Here is a 19,267-nt window from a genome sequence, read left to right as displayed (position 1 = left end):
CCAAAATCGCAACTTGCTATGAGAAACTAATGAAAAACAAACAAAAACCAACAATAAGGCCACTGAATCCTAGCTTTTTTAACATAAGATGCCTTAAAATGTAACCAAAAGGAAAAAAAACACACTCTAATTCTCAGGCAATATCCGACCAAAACTTAGATATAACCAACTCTGCGTGGTCCTGCAACCCCATTTAGAAAAAAAAAAAATAGCAAGGAGAGATGAAATGCCGACCTTCTGCTTCTTGAGCCTTTCATTCTCTTTTTCCAGACATGAAACCTTGTTCTCCAGCTTGTTCATGTATGCCTGCCACAATGAGGAATAAATTCTTAGTCTTAAAAAAATAGAAAATGGAAGTAACTGGTTTTCAAAACAAGCAACCTGATTTTCCATTTCATTTTTTAATGGGTGCATGGTTGTATGATGAAATCCATGTTTTTATGTGTGTATATGCATGCATGAATGGATGGAGTATGGATGGATGGATGTATGTATGCTTGCACGGATGGATGGATGAGGTGTGTTTGTGAATGTGTGTACGCACGCATCATGATGGATGGATGGATCCACAATTTTCTCCATGTTTCCCTGAGTCAACGATATGTGCTTTTAGGCCCCATTAAGGGAAAATTTATTATTCCTAAATATGCAAACATGCATCTTAATATTCAGTTAGAACAAAATCTAGGCTTGTTTTTTGAAAGGTCAAAAGATATTAGTACCTAGATGCATGGTGCAAAAACAATTGTCTGATTGGCACTCATTTGATTTGATGCAACAGGGCTGATGATATATTTTGACAACTCAAAATGGCTGGAAAAGATCAGGGCCAAATTACCTTGTTGGACCGTGCATGTGCAACAGAAAACTGAGATTGGTCGTTGATGACAGGGAATGAAGAATCGCCAATGCAATCCTTGTTCTAAGACAAATAAGAAACTTAAGTATCATGCAGTCCATGCAGATTCACAAACTGTTAAAAGAAAGCCAGCTATTGGCCAGTGTTAGGACTTACTCTTTCATACACATAAGTTTCCATCGGCATGAGCAATGACAAAAGTGCCTTCACTTTCAAGAACCCATGCGATGCTGGTGCATCGACTGTGGAAAATAATATTTGCAGCTTTAGGCTAACAAGCACATGAGATCTTCTACAGGAACAAACATGCATCAAGTCATCTAAGAAATTGCATATAATAAACAGAACCAACAAGGGATGTGACCATTAACATGTTGAAAGAAGTTATAATCTAATACAATATTATAATGCTTGCAATCTGCTTTTCCTTGCCTGGCTATGGAAAGAAGACATTTTATCTTTTAATAACCAAAAGAAGATTCAGCTTTCATTAAAAAATTAAAAAAATAAAATAAAATCTCTTCTTTTTCTTTTCCTTTCTTTCTTTCTTTTTCCTTTTCTTTCCCCATCTTTTAAAGATAACCAAAGCTTTATAAAGAGAGAGAAAAGAGTGAGAACAAAACAACATTAAGGGAGAGGCAACAAGGAATCCACGGTGAGTGACCTTCTCACTGCTTCCTCTTTTGAACGAGTAGCAGCAACCTTTTTTGTATCCATTCGAAAATTATTTCTGCAACTACTCCTTGAATGCAGCAACTCACAATGAGAATTAAGCATTGAGATGAAGATGTGCAATGCACACACACGCACATGTGAGCATCCATTGTCATCAAATTTCCCCTTCATAGAGAAGGGTTGTATTATTTTTGTGAGGACGTACACTTCAGATGTAAGCAATTACTGTTCAAGCATGTCAATACTAATAATGTGAGCTTTTACGGATGGAAAAACACGTTGAAGGGTCTTTTCCTACTTTTTGTTGATGAAGAAGAAATTGCTGATGAAGAAGATACGTGTGTGGGCATGCTTCTGGCTTTTGTTGACAAAGAGGATCTGCAAGGGTCTGCTCTGAAATGTCAATGAAGAAAAAGTGGGTTCGCCTCCTAATTTTTGTTGATGATGAATACATTCATGGGCTTCGCCTCCAATTCCTGTTGATGAAGAAACCATGTGGTGTCCACCCTACAGTTGTTGATAAGGAAAAAGTTTGCGCATTCTCCTAGTTCCTGTTGATGAAGCAGAGGTGTAGGTTCCACCCCCAACTATTGTTGATGAGAAATGTGTGAAACTAGGTGAGCATTGTGAGACGAACATGAGATTTCCACTTATTACCCAAACAAGAACTCAAATTGGAATCCATCTTTCAATAATTCTCATGAAAATCATCATTGGATGATTATTGTTTTTTTTCTTTCCCTTTCTTTTGCCTTGGATTTCACATGTCCTTCGTGTAATCCATGGAGATGCAAAATCATGTAACCATTTAAAAGTTTGCAGCGATGGGATTAAAGCAGATGCCTATAAAGAAAGGGAAAATATATGCCATGTATCTTAAGGTTTGCACAGGCATATGGTAGCAATTGTGCATAGACCACGAACAAGATAATCAACATGCATGTAACAAGATAATCAACATGCATGTAACAAGATAATCAACATGCATGTTAACAAATCATACTTTCATGGCATGCAAAAGAAGCAAGGTTGGAGAAGAAAGAGCTACTGTAAAAGCTTTATTGGTTGGTATGATTGTGAGTGACAGGCAAAGTGCAAATTTCAAACTCCACAGTAAAACCCTCCACAAGGAATTAACAATTTGATGAAAAGGAACAGACATTGAATCTGAGAAGGGCATGCTTGCCTATTATTAAGCAAACCGTCGTTGTTGTAGTGTTGCACTCCAACAAGCTTCTTCCCAGGATCTTGCAATTGTTGTCTCAATGAGACTGTGTAGACTGGGAAACATGTAGGAAGAGCACGCCAACAAAATAGTGAGAAAGGTGCAAGTACTAGAGAGTGAAATATGTAGGACAACAAGCTTGGTGCAGAGGACATTCACCATCTCCTGTGTTTGAACCAATAAGGAGGTCATGATCGTCGTTTGCTTCAGGATTGAATGCATGGCATACAGGGTTCGCTGTGTGTAAAGGTACTTGTGGAGAGAAATACCAATTCTACCATTCCCAGGAAACATAAAAACCAGGGAATGAATTCCCTGGCAACCAAACAGGCCCTAAGGGGCACTTCTTGCATTGATATTTTTCCATCAATACTAAGAGTGCACAATGCCCTAGGCAAGTGGCAAACATAAACTTTAGGAAAACAAGCCTTAAAATGTTGGCAACTGAAAGCAACCCTCTAAATCTCACATGACTATGGCAGGTTATACAAAGAGAAGCTCAGCAACATGCCCATTACCAAGCTTTGGCAAAAAGTAAGGAAAAATAATTCAAGATAGAGAACTCACAGTTTTGAACTTCTCCATGTTTGTCTCAAGACAACTCTCTAATTCTGACATTTTCCCAGTGCCATAGCTATTCACCAAGTCAACGTAAGGCTGCCATGAAGAAACATTTTATGAGTGTATTAAACTTAAAGTTAATTGAATACTATCACAAAAGACATAAGCATACCCAAAAAAAACTTAAACTTAAGTGCCAGGTGGACGAAAATAGTCCCGGAAGTTCTCTTACTGGTGAATCGGTTGGTTATAAATTGCTTTAGGAGAAAGAAGCACGCTCTTTCACCTTTTTTTAAGAAGATTTATTTGTCTTCCTACGAATGTTGCACACTTCAGCAACAATGTGATGAGAAGTGGTCTCAGCTGTCATGCCTGCAGTTCTTCTACAAAGATGGAAATGGTGGTCTGCAGGGTGAGCAGGGTGATGCGATTGAGAAAACTTTGCAGATCATGGCTAAAGCTATCTGCCCAATTTTGTTGGGGACCCTGGGTAATGGTGACCCTTGAGTGCATATGGCCAACATTATTTGGATTGGTTCAGATTCGACAACTTGGGTGAGAAATGATGGGAAGTTGCGGAAGGGTGAGGTAGCTGTTGAGGTGGTCATTGAGAAAGATGCATCTAAAAAAAATGGTGATGCTTGGAGGGTAGCCATGGATTCATGCCTACCTGTGATGCACTTAATTGACACGAGGAAATCTACACCATATGGTGTTCAACAAATTCAAAAACTGCTCGGAATTTCATGTGCTTTTGGTCAGTCAGTTCAGCGACTGTCAACATCTATAAAAATGGTTGCAAAAGGCATGCTAAAAGAACATCTAATGCTTGTGGCAAATAGCATGACATGCAGTGGAAATCTTATTGGTTTCAATACTGCTGGCTACAAGGCCCTGTTTCACTCTTTGAATGTTCAAGTCCCATTTACAGCAGCCACATTATTTAGGCCAATTAAATGTTTTGAGAGAGCAGCTAAAAGGTGTCACACGGATTCACTATCCAGTATAGTTGCCACATGTTCTTGGGGTAAACATGTCGCCGTTGGCACAGGAACACCTTTCTAGATTATGTGGAGCAAGAAAGAGGTGGCATCAAATCTAGATGTTGTAACAAATGTGTATGATTTCCTCCATTTGGTAAGCACTATTTCTAGTGAAAAAGAAGTAAGCAATGAATGTCTAGGTGCAGATGTTGATGATCTTTACGAGGAAAATGGAAACATGGAGTTTTGTCCTTCACTGGAGCTCAACTCAGCATCTGAGAAGCCAACGTTTGATGACTCTGCTGAGATTCAGCACAACTTAGAGGATACGGAACTTGAGAATGGGAAAGCTAACATGTCATGTTGGGGACAAGCTGTAGCTGCAGAAGTGAAATCAAATGGTTGGGGTGGCTGGGATGTTGATAAACATTCCAATTCAAGCAAAAATGATATAACACCATCCAAAACAAGTGTTTGGTCTAGTTGGGATACTAATAAAATGGAAACACAGGCAACTCAACCTATCTAATCATCAGAGTTGCCCGGAACTAGTTCTTGGAATAGTATCGGAGATGCGAAAAAGAAGCACCATACGCAATCAGATCAGTCTAATGCTTGGGGTGGCTGGGGCAGTAATAGTGTGGGAGATGCGGAAAAGATGCACCAGACGCAAGCAGATCAGCCTAATGCTCACGGTGGCTGGGACAGTAATAGTATGGGAGATGCGAAAAAGCACCAGACACAGTCAGATTAGTCTAATGCATGGGGTGGCTGGAATAGTAATAAAAAGGAAACACAGGCAAGTGAATCTAAAAGACCAACAGTAGAGGAGTGTCCTGGATTTAATTCTTGGAATAGAACGGAAGTGCAAAAGAAGCAGCCCGTTCAATCTGATCAATCTACTCCCTGGGGAAGTTGGAAATCAAATGATGCAGGAAATGAGAGGGTTGAAGATGCTAAATCCCAAGATGTAAATTGTTGGAACCAACCGAATGATTCATCTGCCAAACCACGTGTTTGGGATAAGGACAAGATGCACAGTCAATCTAATTCTGTCTGTGGTAGTCGGAGCCCAAAGGGTACCCATACGGAGAGATCTTCAGACATTGGTGGTTGGAATGAAGACAGAGGACAGGATGAGTTGAATCAACCAACAAGATCTCCTGTTTGGAGTTCTTCCCCTATTGAGAAGTCTTCAGATGACAGCAGTTGGAAAGAGAATAGAGCACACGATTAGTCAAATCACTAAGTTTTAAAAAATGAATTGATGCAATATTCAACCACTAGGATCCATTTGAAGTATTAAAAAAATGAACTAAGTTTTGACATGCAACACGCTTCCATTGACCAGCAGGAATTACTCAAAGAAATATCTCCAACAGGAATTACTTTCCAAGAAAATGTTGTTATGTGAAAGTCAATGAACAACCAATGTAGTTTGTGTATAGTAACCTACTTGCCCTGATAGTGCCCAATCCAGTCAGGAAAAAAAGGTTTGCATGCTAAAATATAGCATCTGTATGCATAGAGGTTTGTGTATAATAACCTATTTGCAACTGTGTATGCAGCTGTACACACGGTGGTATGGCTGTGTATACAGCCCATAGTCAGTGGTGGGTTGTATTAAAAAAAAATTCCACAAAGGCCAATATGAATATTCATATACAGACAGTGTAGAATACATAAATATTGGTAGATGCACTGGTAAAAAAACTCATACATTTCTAAGAATTGATAAATCCAACAATAATGAAATAAAAGTAAAAGAGGTCATCTATCCTTTACACAGCCTACTGATACCGACTGTTCATCTGGTGGACCCATGTCTATATATATAACCTGTACTCACATCTCCATCAAAGCTTATGTAAAATCAAGATAAACTCAATCCAAATAAGACAGAAAAGACTCAGAAACAAACATTCAAGGCAACCATATCTCACCTGATCATGAGATTGTGAGTATCCACCATTACCACTGACTTGACTTTGCTAAACACTCCCTGCAACGAAAATTGGATTAAAAGACCTAATCTACTACATGGATTAAAATTCATCTTATATCTATTCCAGCAAGAAACTAGAAAGAAAAGAAATTGAAACTTGCATCTTTTTCAAATTTTCTCCAAAATGGCCTACAGAACTTTGATTCATCCAAGTCGCCCAAATCAAGTGTTTTAATCCACAAAGAGCTTATTTTAACACAAAAAAGATGGATGTTTTCCTTGGCTACTTTTTTATTTTCCATTTCCACCAATCCAAACATCCCCTAACCGAATATAGAAATTGCAAATTTGCAATAAACAAGTTGAAAAAACAAGCTTTGTTCTATCACTTTCAACTGATTTTCCCTTCTTTTTACTTAAATGTCAATGATTGCATGGTGATTTAGGAAATAAGAAAACCTGGAGGCTTTAGGAATCTGATTAAATGGGTTATTGAGAGAAGAAGAATAGAACTTGGTAATGCGATGAAAGTGTTGGAATGGCAGGACATCTCTGCCTTCCTTTGATACATGGTGGCCAATTTGCAAGAGTTACACAATGAACAATAGCAACCTTTGACATATACAAGAATGTGTAATAAGTTACTGAACGATGAAGATAAAGACTGTTGCTGGAGTTGTACCAGCTGTTGCTGCCTAAGCTGAGTCTCAACCTGCTAGGTTTGAGAAATTTGTTGGGCAGACTGAATTTGTGTATGTGACTCAGCTTGAGGCTGTGGAATTGCAAGTTTCTGTTTGTACAATTTAAAATACATTTCCAATCCATAGAAATAGTATGCAATGGAAAGATGCATACAAACTTACATAGAAACAGTTAGCAGGCAAAGATAATCTCAAGAGGAAAAGAGACTCATGCACATTTCTGTTTGTTTTCAAAATCCAGTGAGCTATAGGTCCAGCAAGCCTGTTGCTGGTCAAGAACCTGAACAGAGCCATTGCTATCAGCATTTCCAAAGATGAGCAAAATAATCAGTTCTACTAAATATAATCATTGAAAGAAAGTGTCTTACATGAAATCTAGTTTTTGCAACTTCTCCAAGGAGATCGGAACATTGCCTGTCAAGTTGTTGAAGCTGAGATCTCTGCCAAAGAAATAACACACGAGAAACCACTGTTTTAAAAAAATGCCAGATTCATATTTTATCCGTACGCCAGTGATGGAAACTAAAATCTTGGAACTATAGTTGCACTAAGCATGAAGCGAAGCGGCAACAAATTCAGTCACAGGAGCGGGGATGTGTTTGTTTCAAAAAGTAAACATGTAGAAATATTTAGGAAACATGAGCAGGAGCAAGAGTCTGAAGTGCAATTCAAATTGAGATTTGGGGATGGAGCGATTTGGAAGAGAAGAGGGAAGAAGGGTTTTTGGGAGAGAAATATTAGCGCACGCGCGATTCAGAGATGGGGCGATTTGGGAGAGGGGGTAAAAAAGGGTTTTTGGAGAGAAATACAGCGGGCATGATTTGGGGATGATATTCGGAAGGGGAAAAGACATTTTTTTTTTAAATTATTCCAGCAGCAGTGGCTTATCCGTACACAGGCGGCCACGTAAAAACGCCGCACATTTTATATCTACACTGGCATTTCGTTGGGGCCGCCAGTGAAAGTGCGCCGCTGATACAAAGATTTCTTGTAGTGAATACACAAGTGAAGAAAAGAAAATTTGCATAGACTATGGTTTGTCACTTCCTTTCACTTAACATGGAAGGAACTGTTAGATTAGCTATAAACTGTAAATTAATCAAATTTGCATGAATGCATAAGAGACAAAAACAGATAAAACTCCTTGATCTCTAATACATATGAACAAGACTAATAAAAAGTCTATTCAACAAACAAAACAAGAATGAAACGAAAGAAATGTAACAAATCACCACCTGTAAACATGAACCACTTAACTCTTAACTGTTGCTTCCATAAGTCATCCAGGCAATAATACTCAGCTGATAAATCCAAGATACTCCAACATTTATCTATCCAGCCATTAGTTGATCAACAGTTACTCCCATAAACAGAGTAAAAACAGAAAATATCAGATTCTCACCCTGCACAAAAAGAAAAGAAAATATCAGATTCTTGCCCTACACAAAAAGATGAGACCTAGATATGTGGAGCCACAAGAAACTATGTAAAGAACAAAACAGTGAAATTCAAGTAAGCTAACATGTTCAAGATTTGCAAGATCTGGAAATCTGCCTCACGAAAGTGGGAGAAAAAAAAAAGAAGAGAGAAGCTAAAATATAGTGAGAATCAGCAAACAAAATGCAGAGGAGCTATAAGACCCTGGTTACAAGTTCCAAAACCCAATTTCAGGTTCAAGATGATGACACTGAACCATGCACCAAAAAAATCTACATCTAAGAGATGATTGTCTATAAAGATGAATTGGATCCAGGGACTCTCACTTCTTGCCAAGGAACTGCCCCATACGAGCTTCCCATTGGCCGCATTTGTGCAGTTAAATAATGATGGAAATCTGGACAAAAAAAATATTCACTAGTATTAAAGAAAGCATCAAATGACCTTGCTTTTGTCAGATAAATAATGTTGGGAACGGTCTCTAAAGTTGTTGCCATTGGATATACTCCAACGGTCACGACCATTATAACAGTCATCCCGTCGTAAATTGCCAGAAAACCATGAAAAATCAATATGATCTGTAGGCACCTCATCCATAACTTCAGCTGACAAACAATACTATGATTAGAAGATCATTGGATTGTAGAAATGAGGATCTCATGTCAAATGGACTGAATAGAAAGGCTCTAGAGTAAATATAACCAACCTGCCTAGTCGACAACACTCTCAAGCCTAACTGTGTGTGCCTGCGATATGAATGAAATCTACATTCAGACAACGAAAAAGTCCAAGCAATGTGAGAGAGGCAGAACACAAACCTCTTGTTCAAGCCCAGCAATTTGAAACTCTCCATCCATCATTAAGTTTTATTGGCAACATTTATTTCATCCACAGATGGGCTAGGTAGAACTGTAGGCTCCTGTGATTTCTGATCCTTCTTGGAAGGATCAGAATTTGAAGTCATATTGACCATCACTAAGATCCTTGGAACTGGATGGTTTCCATCTGTTTGGGAGAACAATTCCCGCAACCCTGTTACAGTACAAAGCAACAGGCATTGATTAATTACGGAAGAGACACCAATATTGGGTCATGAAAATAACTCTTGCAACAAAATGTGAGGTAAGACGAGCAAAATTTCAAGACCACCATAAGTTCTTAGAGGTATCCATGTTAAACATACCCCTCATATATCCATGTATCCTACTTGCATATCAACCAAGACGTGCTTTACAATATCCATGTAACTTATGAAAGAATACCAATAATTTGTCTAATCATCATGTGAACCACCAGTTACTATCTTTTAGAATAAAAACTTGCTCATGATCTACATCCAATATCCACATGTGGATTGCTTGATGAGTAGACTATCCTGATTTTTGTATGGACATTTTGATGGTGAGCCTCTCTACCTAGTGTTCAAATGTCACACAAGCTTGCCACATTAGAATTTGCATTACATGTGAAGATGCAAATAGAGAAGAAGATGCAAATAGAGAAGGGCGTGTTAAGGGTTATAAATACCAAAATGTGATAAACTGTTGACATACTCATAAATCATAATGTACATTGCATCGTGGCTTAGATTGTGCCATGATTTTTTATTTTTTATTTTTTTTAAATGTTGGCCTCACATGTGGAAGTATATATCATAAAATGCTCTAGTTCCATGGCTCAGTCTAGACAGATTGTGTTTCAACTATAAGATCATGTGTTTGAGTGCCCATGTGGTGTGATGTGGGCATGTGACCATGTAAAAAAAAGTATATTGTGTAAGTGCAGGGTTTATGAGTCCAAGAGTCACTATGTTATGAACCCCAATGGTTTATGAGTTCTAATGCTTTTGGCAAGTTGGTTAGGCTCTTAGCAATTGGTAAAAGATCCAACACCACATACCGTGTTTGGGTCACGGAAGAAGCCAGTTGCAGCTGCACAAAGTAACTGAGGACTAGACTAAAAGTAGCTCTGGTCTCGTGACTATTTGAAAACCAGTAGATTCAACATCTCGTGTGAGTCTCTAGAGGACAGGCAGTACAAAAAAAGGGGCCATGCCACACCTAGCTAAATGTAAACATATACAACACAAAAAAGCCAAAACCTGTAAAAGGCCTATACCTGAACAGAGGACAGATAGCTAAACTCACTTGGCCACTCAGAACAGTGGCAACCGCTGCACAAGAGCCAGAACCATGACTAAAGATCTGCAGCAACTTCAGTGGATTGGAAATTCTTCCCCATGCGCCCCTCCAGTGCAAGGAGCAGGCAAGCGGATAATAAGCAGACACTGCACCATTGTTCCAACAACCACAAGATTTTCAAGCCAGCAGCTCAAACAAGAAATGCATAGCTCAAACCAAAAAAAAAAAAAAAAAAAGAGTTAAAAACATGCTTCAATATAAAAAATTTTAAGATTCAACAATATAAAAGAAAATGTATAGAAACAATAACAAGGAAACATTTTCATGCATTATATACAGGTTTGTTTGCTAGACACTTAAAAATGAGTTCATCTCATTTTATTTACTCATAATATGTATTAGAGATAATGAATGTTGGTTATCAAGATTCTTTTAATCCTGAAATGTGATCTCTAATACATGATAAAGATTGACGAATATGAGATGAACTCAATTTAGGCGTCTACCAAACCGTCCCTGAATATGGACAACTTCTACATTAAATAGAGCACCACTAACAAACCCGTATTTGTTTAATGCTTTGTAGCTCTTCAGCCCCGTATTGTTGAGTCTCAGCCTATAGAAATTGAACAATAATAAAATCAGGATAAGATATACAGGTGTAGCATCAAAATACTAAATTCATGAAAGAGCCAAAACCTATGAGACACGACATGGATAGAGTAACATAGGCTAAACAAGTGCTATTCTAAACACTTGAGTGTCTTCCTTTGCCTTCCTAAGCTTCAACAAACCCTTGATCAGCCCATGGTAAACACTCACATCAAGCTATCTTATCCCCTCCATAAACCAAAGCAGCTAATGTTGCATTAGCAGCACTTATCCCTCTCTTACGCATTTCGTCAAAAACACCATTTATGCTTCATTCAACTTCCCCTTTCTACACAACCAAGTGATCAACAGATTTCCATAAAAAATTCCTCAACCATAAAAATGCTATTAATAAATCATAAAATCAACAGATTTCCAGTAGAAAAGGGGGGAAAAGTGAAGTTCGAAGGGATGGATCAGACTGTCTCTGTCCTTCTCAAACATGCCAAATGCCTCCTTGAACTCAAAGATATGATCATCCCCAAACTCACCTCTATCAGCGTCGATGTCGGCGTGGACGGCAAACTGACCATCTTCAACAAAAGAGATAGAGAGAGAGAGAGAGAGACAGAGAGACAGAGAGGAAAATCGAGACCGAGAGCAAGAGGAAAAATCGATTGAGGAGTGGAGGGACATTGGAGAGAGAGAGACTTTCAGGATTTGGGGATGGGGCGATTTGGAAGAGAAGAGGGAAGAAGGGTTTTAGGAGAGAAATATTGGCGCGTGCACGATTTGGGGATGAGACGATTTGGGGAGAGAAGAGGGAAGATGGTTTTGGGAGAGAAATTTTGCCGCTCGGATTCGGGGACGCGGGAGGTGAAAAGCCCTTTCTGTTTTTGCAGCAGCGGTGGCTTATTCGTACAGGGGCAGCCACGTAAAAATGCCCCTCATTTGCCGTTTACACGAGCGGTTCGTTGTGGCCGCCTGTAGACGTGCGCCGCTGATGCGCACATTTCTTGTAGTGTTAGGATACACTGGGATTATATAGATATGGGATCATGTTTGGTGATCAAAACCAAAGAAAAAAAGAAAAAAAAAGAAGAAGAAAAGATCCCCTTATTTTCATTAGATAATTTTTACTTCGAACTTTTTTAGGCTTATGCCTTAGCACACCAGGCTTAACCTTGGCCTTTGAAGAGTCCAACTGCCTCGCCTACACCCTCACCTTTAAGAAGTTGTCTTATTTATTTCTTCTTTTAACCTAAAGAGTTGATTGTGTATGTTGAAGCTAATTTGGCTGATGCCCTGATTCTTGACGGTCTACCATTGATTTCTGTGTTTGTGAATCAATATCTTCATGTAAGCTTAGCAAATGATTGACCGATTCCAAGACAAGCACAAAAATGGATCACCATGCAATGCCATCTAGTTGAAGTAATGGACTATTGGTTATACAAGCTGCTTATAAATATGATTTTACCACAGAAACTGATTGTTCATGTCTATTGTTTCTTCTTTCTCAATAACAATCAAAATTTCTGCAACGCTTGTAAAGAGGGGAAACCTTGTCCCAGACTGACAGTAACCCACATTTCAACAACTTTAAAAAAAAAAAAATTGTCTTCTGCAACCCCGCTCTTAGTGACATTCAATCTGGTTGTAAACAAGGGCACCTTCTGTGATTTGAGGCTTCATCTCATCATCAATAATGCCAGGTTTGCTCTTTTAAGTCACTAGATAAAACCCAAGATTTCTGCACCCATATTCACTCTACAACCGTCATTATTGTCTGACTGCTGCACCCTTTGTGTATTCCAGATCATATAAATGATGGGCCACATTCAAATATTGCATCAATTGCAAAAGTAGATATAACATTTACATACCAATTCATGTATTAATTTTGAATTCTTTCCTCTCTTGCTTTTCTTAATATACTGATGAAGGCATTGCCTTCTTTTATTGTGATTGGTTCATATTTAAAAATCCTTCTGGTGTTGTCGTTACAACCCAGGCTGAAAATGTAAAGATTCTTCTTTTATGGGTTATAGATATCTGATGTGGTTGATGAGGAAGTCTGCAAGCTGGATGAAAAGTTCAAGGAAGGGAGTCATGTTCGAGTTCATGTTCGTGTTTTTGGCTTTAGGCATCTATAAGGATTGACAATGGATGTTTTAAAGGTTACCTAGTTTATTTTCCCCTAGAATAGCAAAAAGTGAGTTTGGTCCGGTCCCATCCACTATTGGTCCATTAGATCAGCAGTTTAGATTATCTACATGGACCCCACTTCTCCAAAATCAATGGTCAGAGTATTACTCTAGAAAAAAGTTATATTTTTGTTTTGTTTTTTGTCTATTTTTTGACTTAGACCTTGAATCTTTTCTTTTTTGTTTTCGTGTGTGTATGTAGTGTTTCTAATTGTCTTACAAATTCCCTGCTTTATCATCAAACAGCTGACACTGGCACACTTCCTCTTCTCTGCCATTATTATATTATGTCAAGGTAAATTCAAGACAGATCTGTGTTTTACATGTCACAGCCACTCAGAACACAATGAATGGTGATTTGGAGTGTGAGTTAATTTTAACTGCTAACTAGTGCTGATGCCTTTTACTGCTACACAACTCAGCAAAGATCGACAGAAGAAACCAGTCCCTTAAAAACAATGACAATCATTGGCAACGAGGAGATCATTGACATTAACCAAGTTATGTTAGCTGTTTAGACTGGTGTAATAAAAAATTAAAAAAAACAAAAAAAAAACTAGGATACATGTGGGTCACCTTTTCTTTTCTTTTGTTTTTTTTTTTAAACTTTTTGATAAGAAAGATTTCCTTTATGGCTATGGATTGTCATGGCCATAACTTCTATAGCTACGCATTTAATCCGTAGCAAATTTTTAAAGAGCTAAGGTACCAATAGCTGCGGTCGTACTGTGGCAACTCATATTTAGCTACGAATTTTATTCGTAGCTTTCAACAATATAGTGGCGGCCTGTACAACTGTCAGTAAAGGTTTTGACCGCCAGTAAAGCCTTTACCAACCAAGGCTTTATTGGCTGTTAGCTGACCGCGGGTAAAGGACTTGCTGGCAGTTTTCTGGGTAGTTTCAACAGTTTGTCCTAAAGATGGCTCAATCTTCAACAATCTGGAACTTAAATCACACCCACCGAATTAGTTGTGAGACCTGACCTGAGTTCGCATGTGTGCATGTGTGTGTGTGAGTATGCATCTCGTGTATTTTGGTCCCGCAGTCCTACTGGTCAAATTTCGGCGACCCACGACCTTCGGATAGTGATTGCGGTCACCCTTGAGTTTGGTCATGTAGACCCGACTCGGATTGACCGAAGACTTATGCCATTGCGACCGCATCGTCGTCACGGTTCCAGCACCGCGTCTCATGCATAAATCCAGCGTGTTCATCAAAAGTTATGGGCTGCGCATTATTTGGACCGTTGATTGCATTTTTGGTGGGACCCACCTGATTGCACATTTCCCCATGTACATTATTCCCCATGTAAGCCACCTTTAGCCTAGCAATGATGGCTTTTTTTCTCAAGAAAACCATGATGAGATTAGCTTCTCTAGGCAATGATGAGCCACCCTATCCCATGAGCAATGATTATTTTCTCTTTTTAAAACTCATGTTTTTTTAAGAAAGTAATCATTTCAACTTTAGAAACTCTCTCATCTCCCTCTCTCTTTCTTCATTTCTCTCTTCTCCTCTTTACAAATGCCCTCCAATGTCCTCCATTGCTGAACTTTTCTAGCCCTCTTTCCTCTTCTTTCCCCCTAGATCTAACCATCAAAGATCCATCATCACCATTGAACCTCCTTCCTTGAAGCTTAAGGAGCATGGTGGTTGAAGAATCTTGAAGATCCAACAAGTGGGTGAGCATGTAGGATAGATTGCATGGTTCTTATTGTCATAGATCTTTTGTTGCTTCATATGGAGAGTGTAGGACTCACCACATCAATGGTGAAGGTCCACCACTCCTTGGATAAGGTCTTTTTAGCCATCACTTGCATGCATGTGATCTTGATGGGGCCATTCTCCATGGACCCCATCTTGATGAGATTTCCTTTCTTCTTCTCTTCTCCACTTTCTGTGGTTTGGATGTAATGATTATGTGGCCCACCTGATGTGCCATGCAACCAGAATTTTTAAATTTTTGGGACATCCAGGCCCAAGTTGTTGGACACCCAGGCCCAACTGTGCTGCCTAGTTTTGCTGCTTGATTTGGAAAGCCTTTGGGCCTGATTTTATGGATTTTCTTGGGGAGGGGCTGGGCCTGGGAGTTGTGTGACACATCAGGGTGGACCCCACCTTGTGGAATCTATGATTTATTTCCCATTTATTAATTTTTTTGGGCTGATCTAGACAGCAACATGTTGCTGTCCAGATTGCTGGAATTTTTTTTATGCTGTAATGTATGGGTTGTAGGCCTTGTTTGTGGTCTCCTTTTTCCTGATTTCTTAGACTTCTCTTTGAGGTGTGGACCCCACCTAAAAGTATGCTAAACCTCACCTTCAAATGTCCCTATTTGATCACCCAAAAGGGTGGGCCAAGGAGGGTGGGCGGTCCAGATTTTTCTGGACTGTCCAGCCACACTATTTGCTGAAAAATCATAAATATCAGCCTGATTTTGAAATGGTGGGCCACCTTTGTGGACCCCACCTTACTGTATACTTGTATAGGAAGGTTAGCCTAGCATTTTTCTAAATTTACATAGACCTGGGCCCACTCAAATGGGGTGCTAAAGTCAAGGACAGCAGCATTGCTGCTGCAGGAAAATAAAAATCTGGACCTTGTTGTCCATAAATTGTATGAGTTAAATAAAATATTTTTACTATCCCAAAAATCCTAAATTTTTGTAGGGAGGTGTTCCACCCATGTTAGGACTTATCCACACAATTTCAGGGCCAAGGAATCCTATTTGGGCATCCAAAAGGGTGGGCCAACATACTAGACTGCCAGAAATTTCTGCTGTGCAGTCCAGCAGCATAGTCCCATAAAAATAATATTAAAAAAAATAATTTCTAAGAAGGTGGGCAATATTTCTGGATTCCAAATTGTTTTATAATTGATGAGGAACCTTAGGTACATATTTCAAGAATTTTGGAGGCCCAAAACCCACCCATTGGATGGCCTAAATTCAGGACAGTTATATTCCAGCAATATTTCACCCTGGATAGATTGTATTCTTTAAATTAATTTAAATACTTTTGAGTATCCTAAAATCATGAAAATTTATAGGGATGTGTTTCACCTATGGTGGGACTCACCTACAAATTTTTGGGGCTAATAGAGCCCCGTGCACACCGTGGCAAGTGCTGGACTAGCTCACCACGTTCAGGTGTCCCGATTCACCAGATTTTCTTGATGGTCTGTTTTATTTAAATTAATTAAAATACTTCTGACCATCCAAAAATCACAAAATTTTGAGAGCTCGTGATCCAACTATGGGAGGACCATATTATAAATTTTTATGGCCATCAGGACCCTGTACTGACCGTGGTGTGGCCTGCAAACTTGGGTCAGTTTTGGGCCAGATACTCAGGCCCATAGGACTACCCACCACGGGACGCCCCTACCTTGGGCTGTTGCTGGGCCTGTATTCCACCGGCATGGCCCACTTCTAATGTGTATTATGCATTCCCCTCTCATCTGGTGGGACCCACTGTGATATGTGTGGGTCACCATTGGCTAGTAACCCATCTGAATTACATAAATTTCTGGATTCCAGCAGGCCCAGGAAGTGGGTGGGCTGGAATTCCAGTAAGGGGCCCAAATTTGCTCCATAGTTGATTGTTTTGGAGCTGTTGTGGCCCACCAGATTTAAGGGAGTATTGCACACACTCCTTGCCTTATTTCCATAGACATTTTTGGGCATAATTAGTTCCTCTTAAGGCCCACCTTTGTGGTGATGTTGGGGGTTAGCCTTAACCAGATTTTTGGTAGTTTATAGGCCCAATGGGCTGGAAACCTATTTCTTGAGCCCAAGATCGTGCAGGGCCTGACCTTATTGTTTCACGGGCCCAACGGGCCATCTACAGGCTGACCGTGTGTATTTATTAGCCATGATGCCCTCATGAAATGCTTAATTATGGGTTGACTTGCAGGGCCCACATAAATGTATATTGTGGAGGATCTTGCTAAGTCTTTGGGCTGATGTGGCAAGGCCCACACTGTCAGTATAGGCCTTGCCTATGTGTATTCTTGGGTTTATGGGCTGCCCTCAAGCCCACCATAATGTATGAATTGGATGACTTTTGTTTTGGGCCATTTCTTTAGGGCCCATTATGTGATATAGTATATGCATGTTTGTGTTAGCAAGTAGGCCTTGTGGACTCAGTTCTTTTGGATAGGCCCATTGATCTTGGGCCTATACTCTCCTATCTATTGTGATGGGCTTAGGGGCAATGATACACAAGAAGTCGGGCCCTTGGCTGCCCACTAAACTGACCCTGTACTTAGGCCAAAAGTGAGGCCCAACTCACTTGTGTTAAATGTGAAACTTGCCCATGTAAATGAATTACTGGGCTGCCTATGAAGCCCACCACAATATGTAAAATTATGACCTTTGTGGTTGGGCCCAAACCTTACTTGAGGGCCCACTATATGGGCTATGAGTTGGGCTTGGTGTATGGCCTACTAGTCCACACATTGCTTAGGCCTTAGATCTTTCATTATATGGGTAGTGGTGAGCTATCTCTTGGAAACTAGTTGAGATTGGATGTCCTCCTGGGTGATCCTAAGGTAAGCTCATAGGTTTCTCTATGAGTGGTTAAAGGTCCACCATAGACCTTAGGCCATTTATTTAAGGCTCAATGTGCATGTATGTGGAACCTACCTTAATGCATGTTTGATCCAGGCCGTCCAAGCCTTGGATCGCCCGATTGTGGAAGCACTCTCTGCCTTGGGTTACTGCTGGACTCACAATCCAGTAGCAGGCCCACTTGATCTTTTCATGATATATACACACTCTCCATCTGGTGGGGTCCCCCAATGAGTATAATTGGCCTTCATGAGATTATTTCCACATACTCAACTAATTTTTGGACCTTAGCAGGCCCAGTAAGTCAAATGGGCCAAAAGTTTATCAAAAGGCCTTCGATGTGTAATTTTATGGTTACAACTTTATTTGGCTGTGGGGCTCACCATATTGAGAACTTGTGTACGTGTTACATGCTTATGCTTTCTTATAATCTTTGGGCTTAATCAGTGCATTCTTTTGGGTCACTTTTAGTGATCTTATGAGGACCCCATCTTAAGATTAGAATTTTGGGACATCCAGTAAGCCCAGATTGGGTAGGGACATCCCAGCTTGGCCCAACCATACATTGGGCCGACTTCCACCATTTTGATGGACTTCTGAGTTGAGGTAAGGATAGTATTGGGCCCTCGGTTGCCCACTTAAATTGCTAGTTATTGGGCTGATGTAGTGGGGCCCATTTCATCCAAACTTAAACCTATTTTTGGGCCATATATTGTGTACGCGGGCTGCCCACCAAGTCCAACTTAATGCATGGATTCTATGGCCATTGGGAATTGGGCCTTGGGCCTTAATTCCCCTCTTAGAGCCCATGTTGTTAAAAGTGATATTATATCTTTTTATGGCCTATTATGAGGAATATATGTATGTGGTTACTTTTATTTTTATCTTAAATGTAGGCCTTGGGCCTTTTATCCATATAGTTCATGGTAGATATACCTTTTTGGGGAAAGGTAGTTAAATGTCCCCATTATGGACCCCTCTAGGTCCGGTTGTATTTAAGAGTGATTGGATACTTATCTTAGACAGTTGCTAGGCTCATTTCTATATTACTTAGACCCGTAGTTGTATGCTTAATCTCGTGGGCTACCCCAGGTAAATGGGCCCCCACTAGAGGTGGGATTCCTTATGGATATTGTCTAAGTACCTAGTCTTGGTTCCTTCTTGGATAGGAGGAATGTAATTTACTTTGTATATCGCCGCATGATGCGCCTAGACCCATCTTCATGGCCCATGTGCATCATTGTATGCTTGGATGACACTGTGTGTGTGGTTATGATTGTGCCATTGGGCATTGCATGCTGTCTTCCCGAGGGACGTAATATTCCCTCTTGAGCATGTTGGATGCTTGGAATTGATGCATAGTTGATTGTG

At 39.8% G+C, this 19,267-nt stretch overlaps 1 protein-coding gene and 1 long non-coding RNA gene across 7 annotated transcripts; one reads left to right on the top strand and one right to left on the bottom strand.

Moving 5' to 3' along the window:
* Nucleotides 1–305: 305 nt before the first annotated feature.
* Nucleotides 306–12,068, bottom strand: LOC131233329 (uncharacterized). Of its 6 annotated transcripts, XM_058230005.1 has the most exons (8): nucleotides 11,227–11,663; nucleotides 11,090–11,143; nucleotides 10,505–10,673; nucleotides 7,318–7,389; nucleotides 7,112–7,229; nucleotides 6,247–6,305; nucleotides 1,016–1,151; nucleotides 307–922 (listed from the first exon to the last, which is right to left on the bottom strand). In XM_058230005.1, coding segments are annotated over exons 4-8 (414 nt in total). In that variant the 5' UTR covers nucleotides 7,320–7,389; nucleotides 10,505–10,673; nucleotides 11,090–11,143; nucleotides 11,227–11,663; the 3' UTR covers nucleotides 307–823. The 6 variants fall into 6 exon arrangements, 4 of the variants coding, with proteins under 4 accessions (XP_058085987.1, XP_058085985.1, XP_058085986.1 ...); XM_058230004.1 differs by lacking the exon at nucleotides 11,227–11,663 and adding an exon at nucleotides 11,670–12,068 and having other exon boundaries at nucleotides 306–922; nucleotides 7,112–7,389; XM_058230002.1 differs by having other exon boundaries at nucleotides 306–922; nucleotides 7,112–7,389.
* Nucleotides 12,069–12,771: 703 nt separating this feature from the next.
* Nucleotides 12,772–13,770, top strand: LOC131233776 (uncharacterized). Its single transcript, XR_009165346.1, has 3 exons — nucleotides 12,772–12,833; nucleotides 13,170–13,298; nucleotides 13,528–13,770. It is a non-coding gene; the product is annotated as an uncharacterized LOC131233776 (long non-coding RNA).
* The last annotated feature ends 5,497 nt before the right edge of the window (nucleotides 13,771–19,267 follow it).

This window comes from Magnolia sinica, chromosome 18 (genome assembly GCF_029962835.1).
Source record: "Magnolia sinica isolate HGM2019 chromosome 18, MsV1, whole genome shotgun sequence".
Taxonomy (NCBI): domain Eukaryota; kingdom Viridiplantae; phylum Streptophyta; class Magnoliopsida; order Magnoliales; family Magnoliaceae; genus Magnolia; species Magnolia sinica.
The sequence above is the reverse complement of the archived record's forward strand: the minus strand, read 5'-3'. Positions and strand labels throughout refer to the sequence as shown.

Bases quoted from the DNA above. Each gene is read 5' to 3' on its own strand.
- LOC131233329 (XM_058230004.1), bottom strand. From the start codon at position 7,255: ATGCTGATAGCAATGGCTCTGTTCAGGTTCTTGACCAGCAACAGGCTT. The intron at 6,306-7,111 runs GTAAGTTTGTAT...TTTTCGTTGCAG, and splicing joins TGCCTGCTAACTGTTTCTAT to GGAGTGTTTAGCAAAGTCAA. The intron at 923-1,015 runs GTAAGTCCTAAC...TATTTGTCTTAG, and splicing joins AAACTTATGTGTATGAAAGA to AACAAGGATTGCATTGGCGA.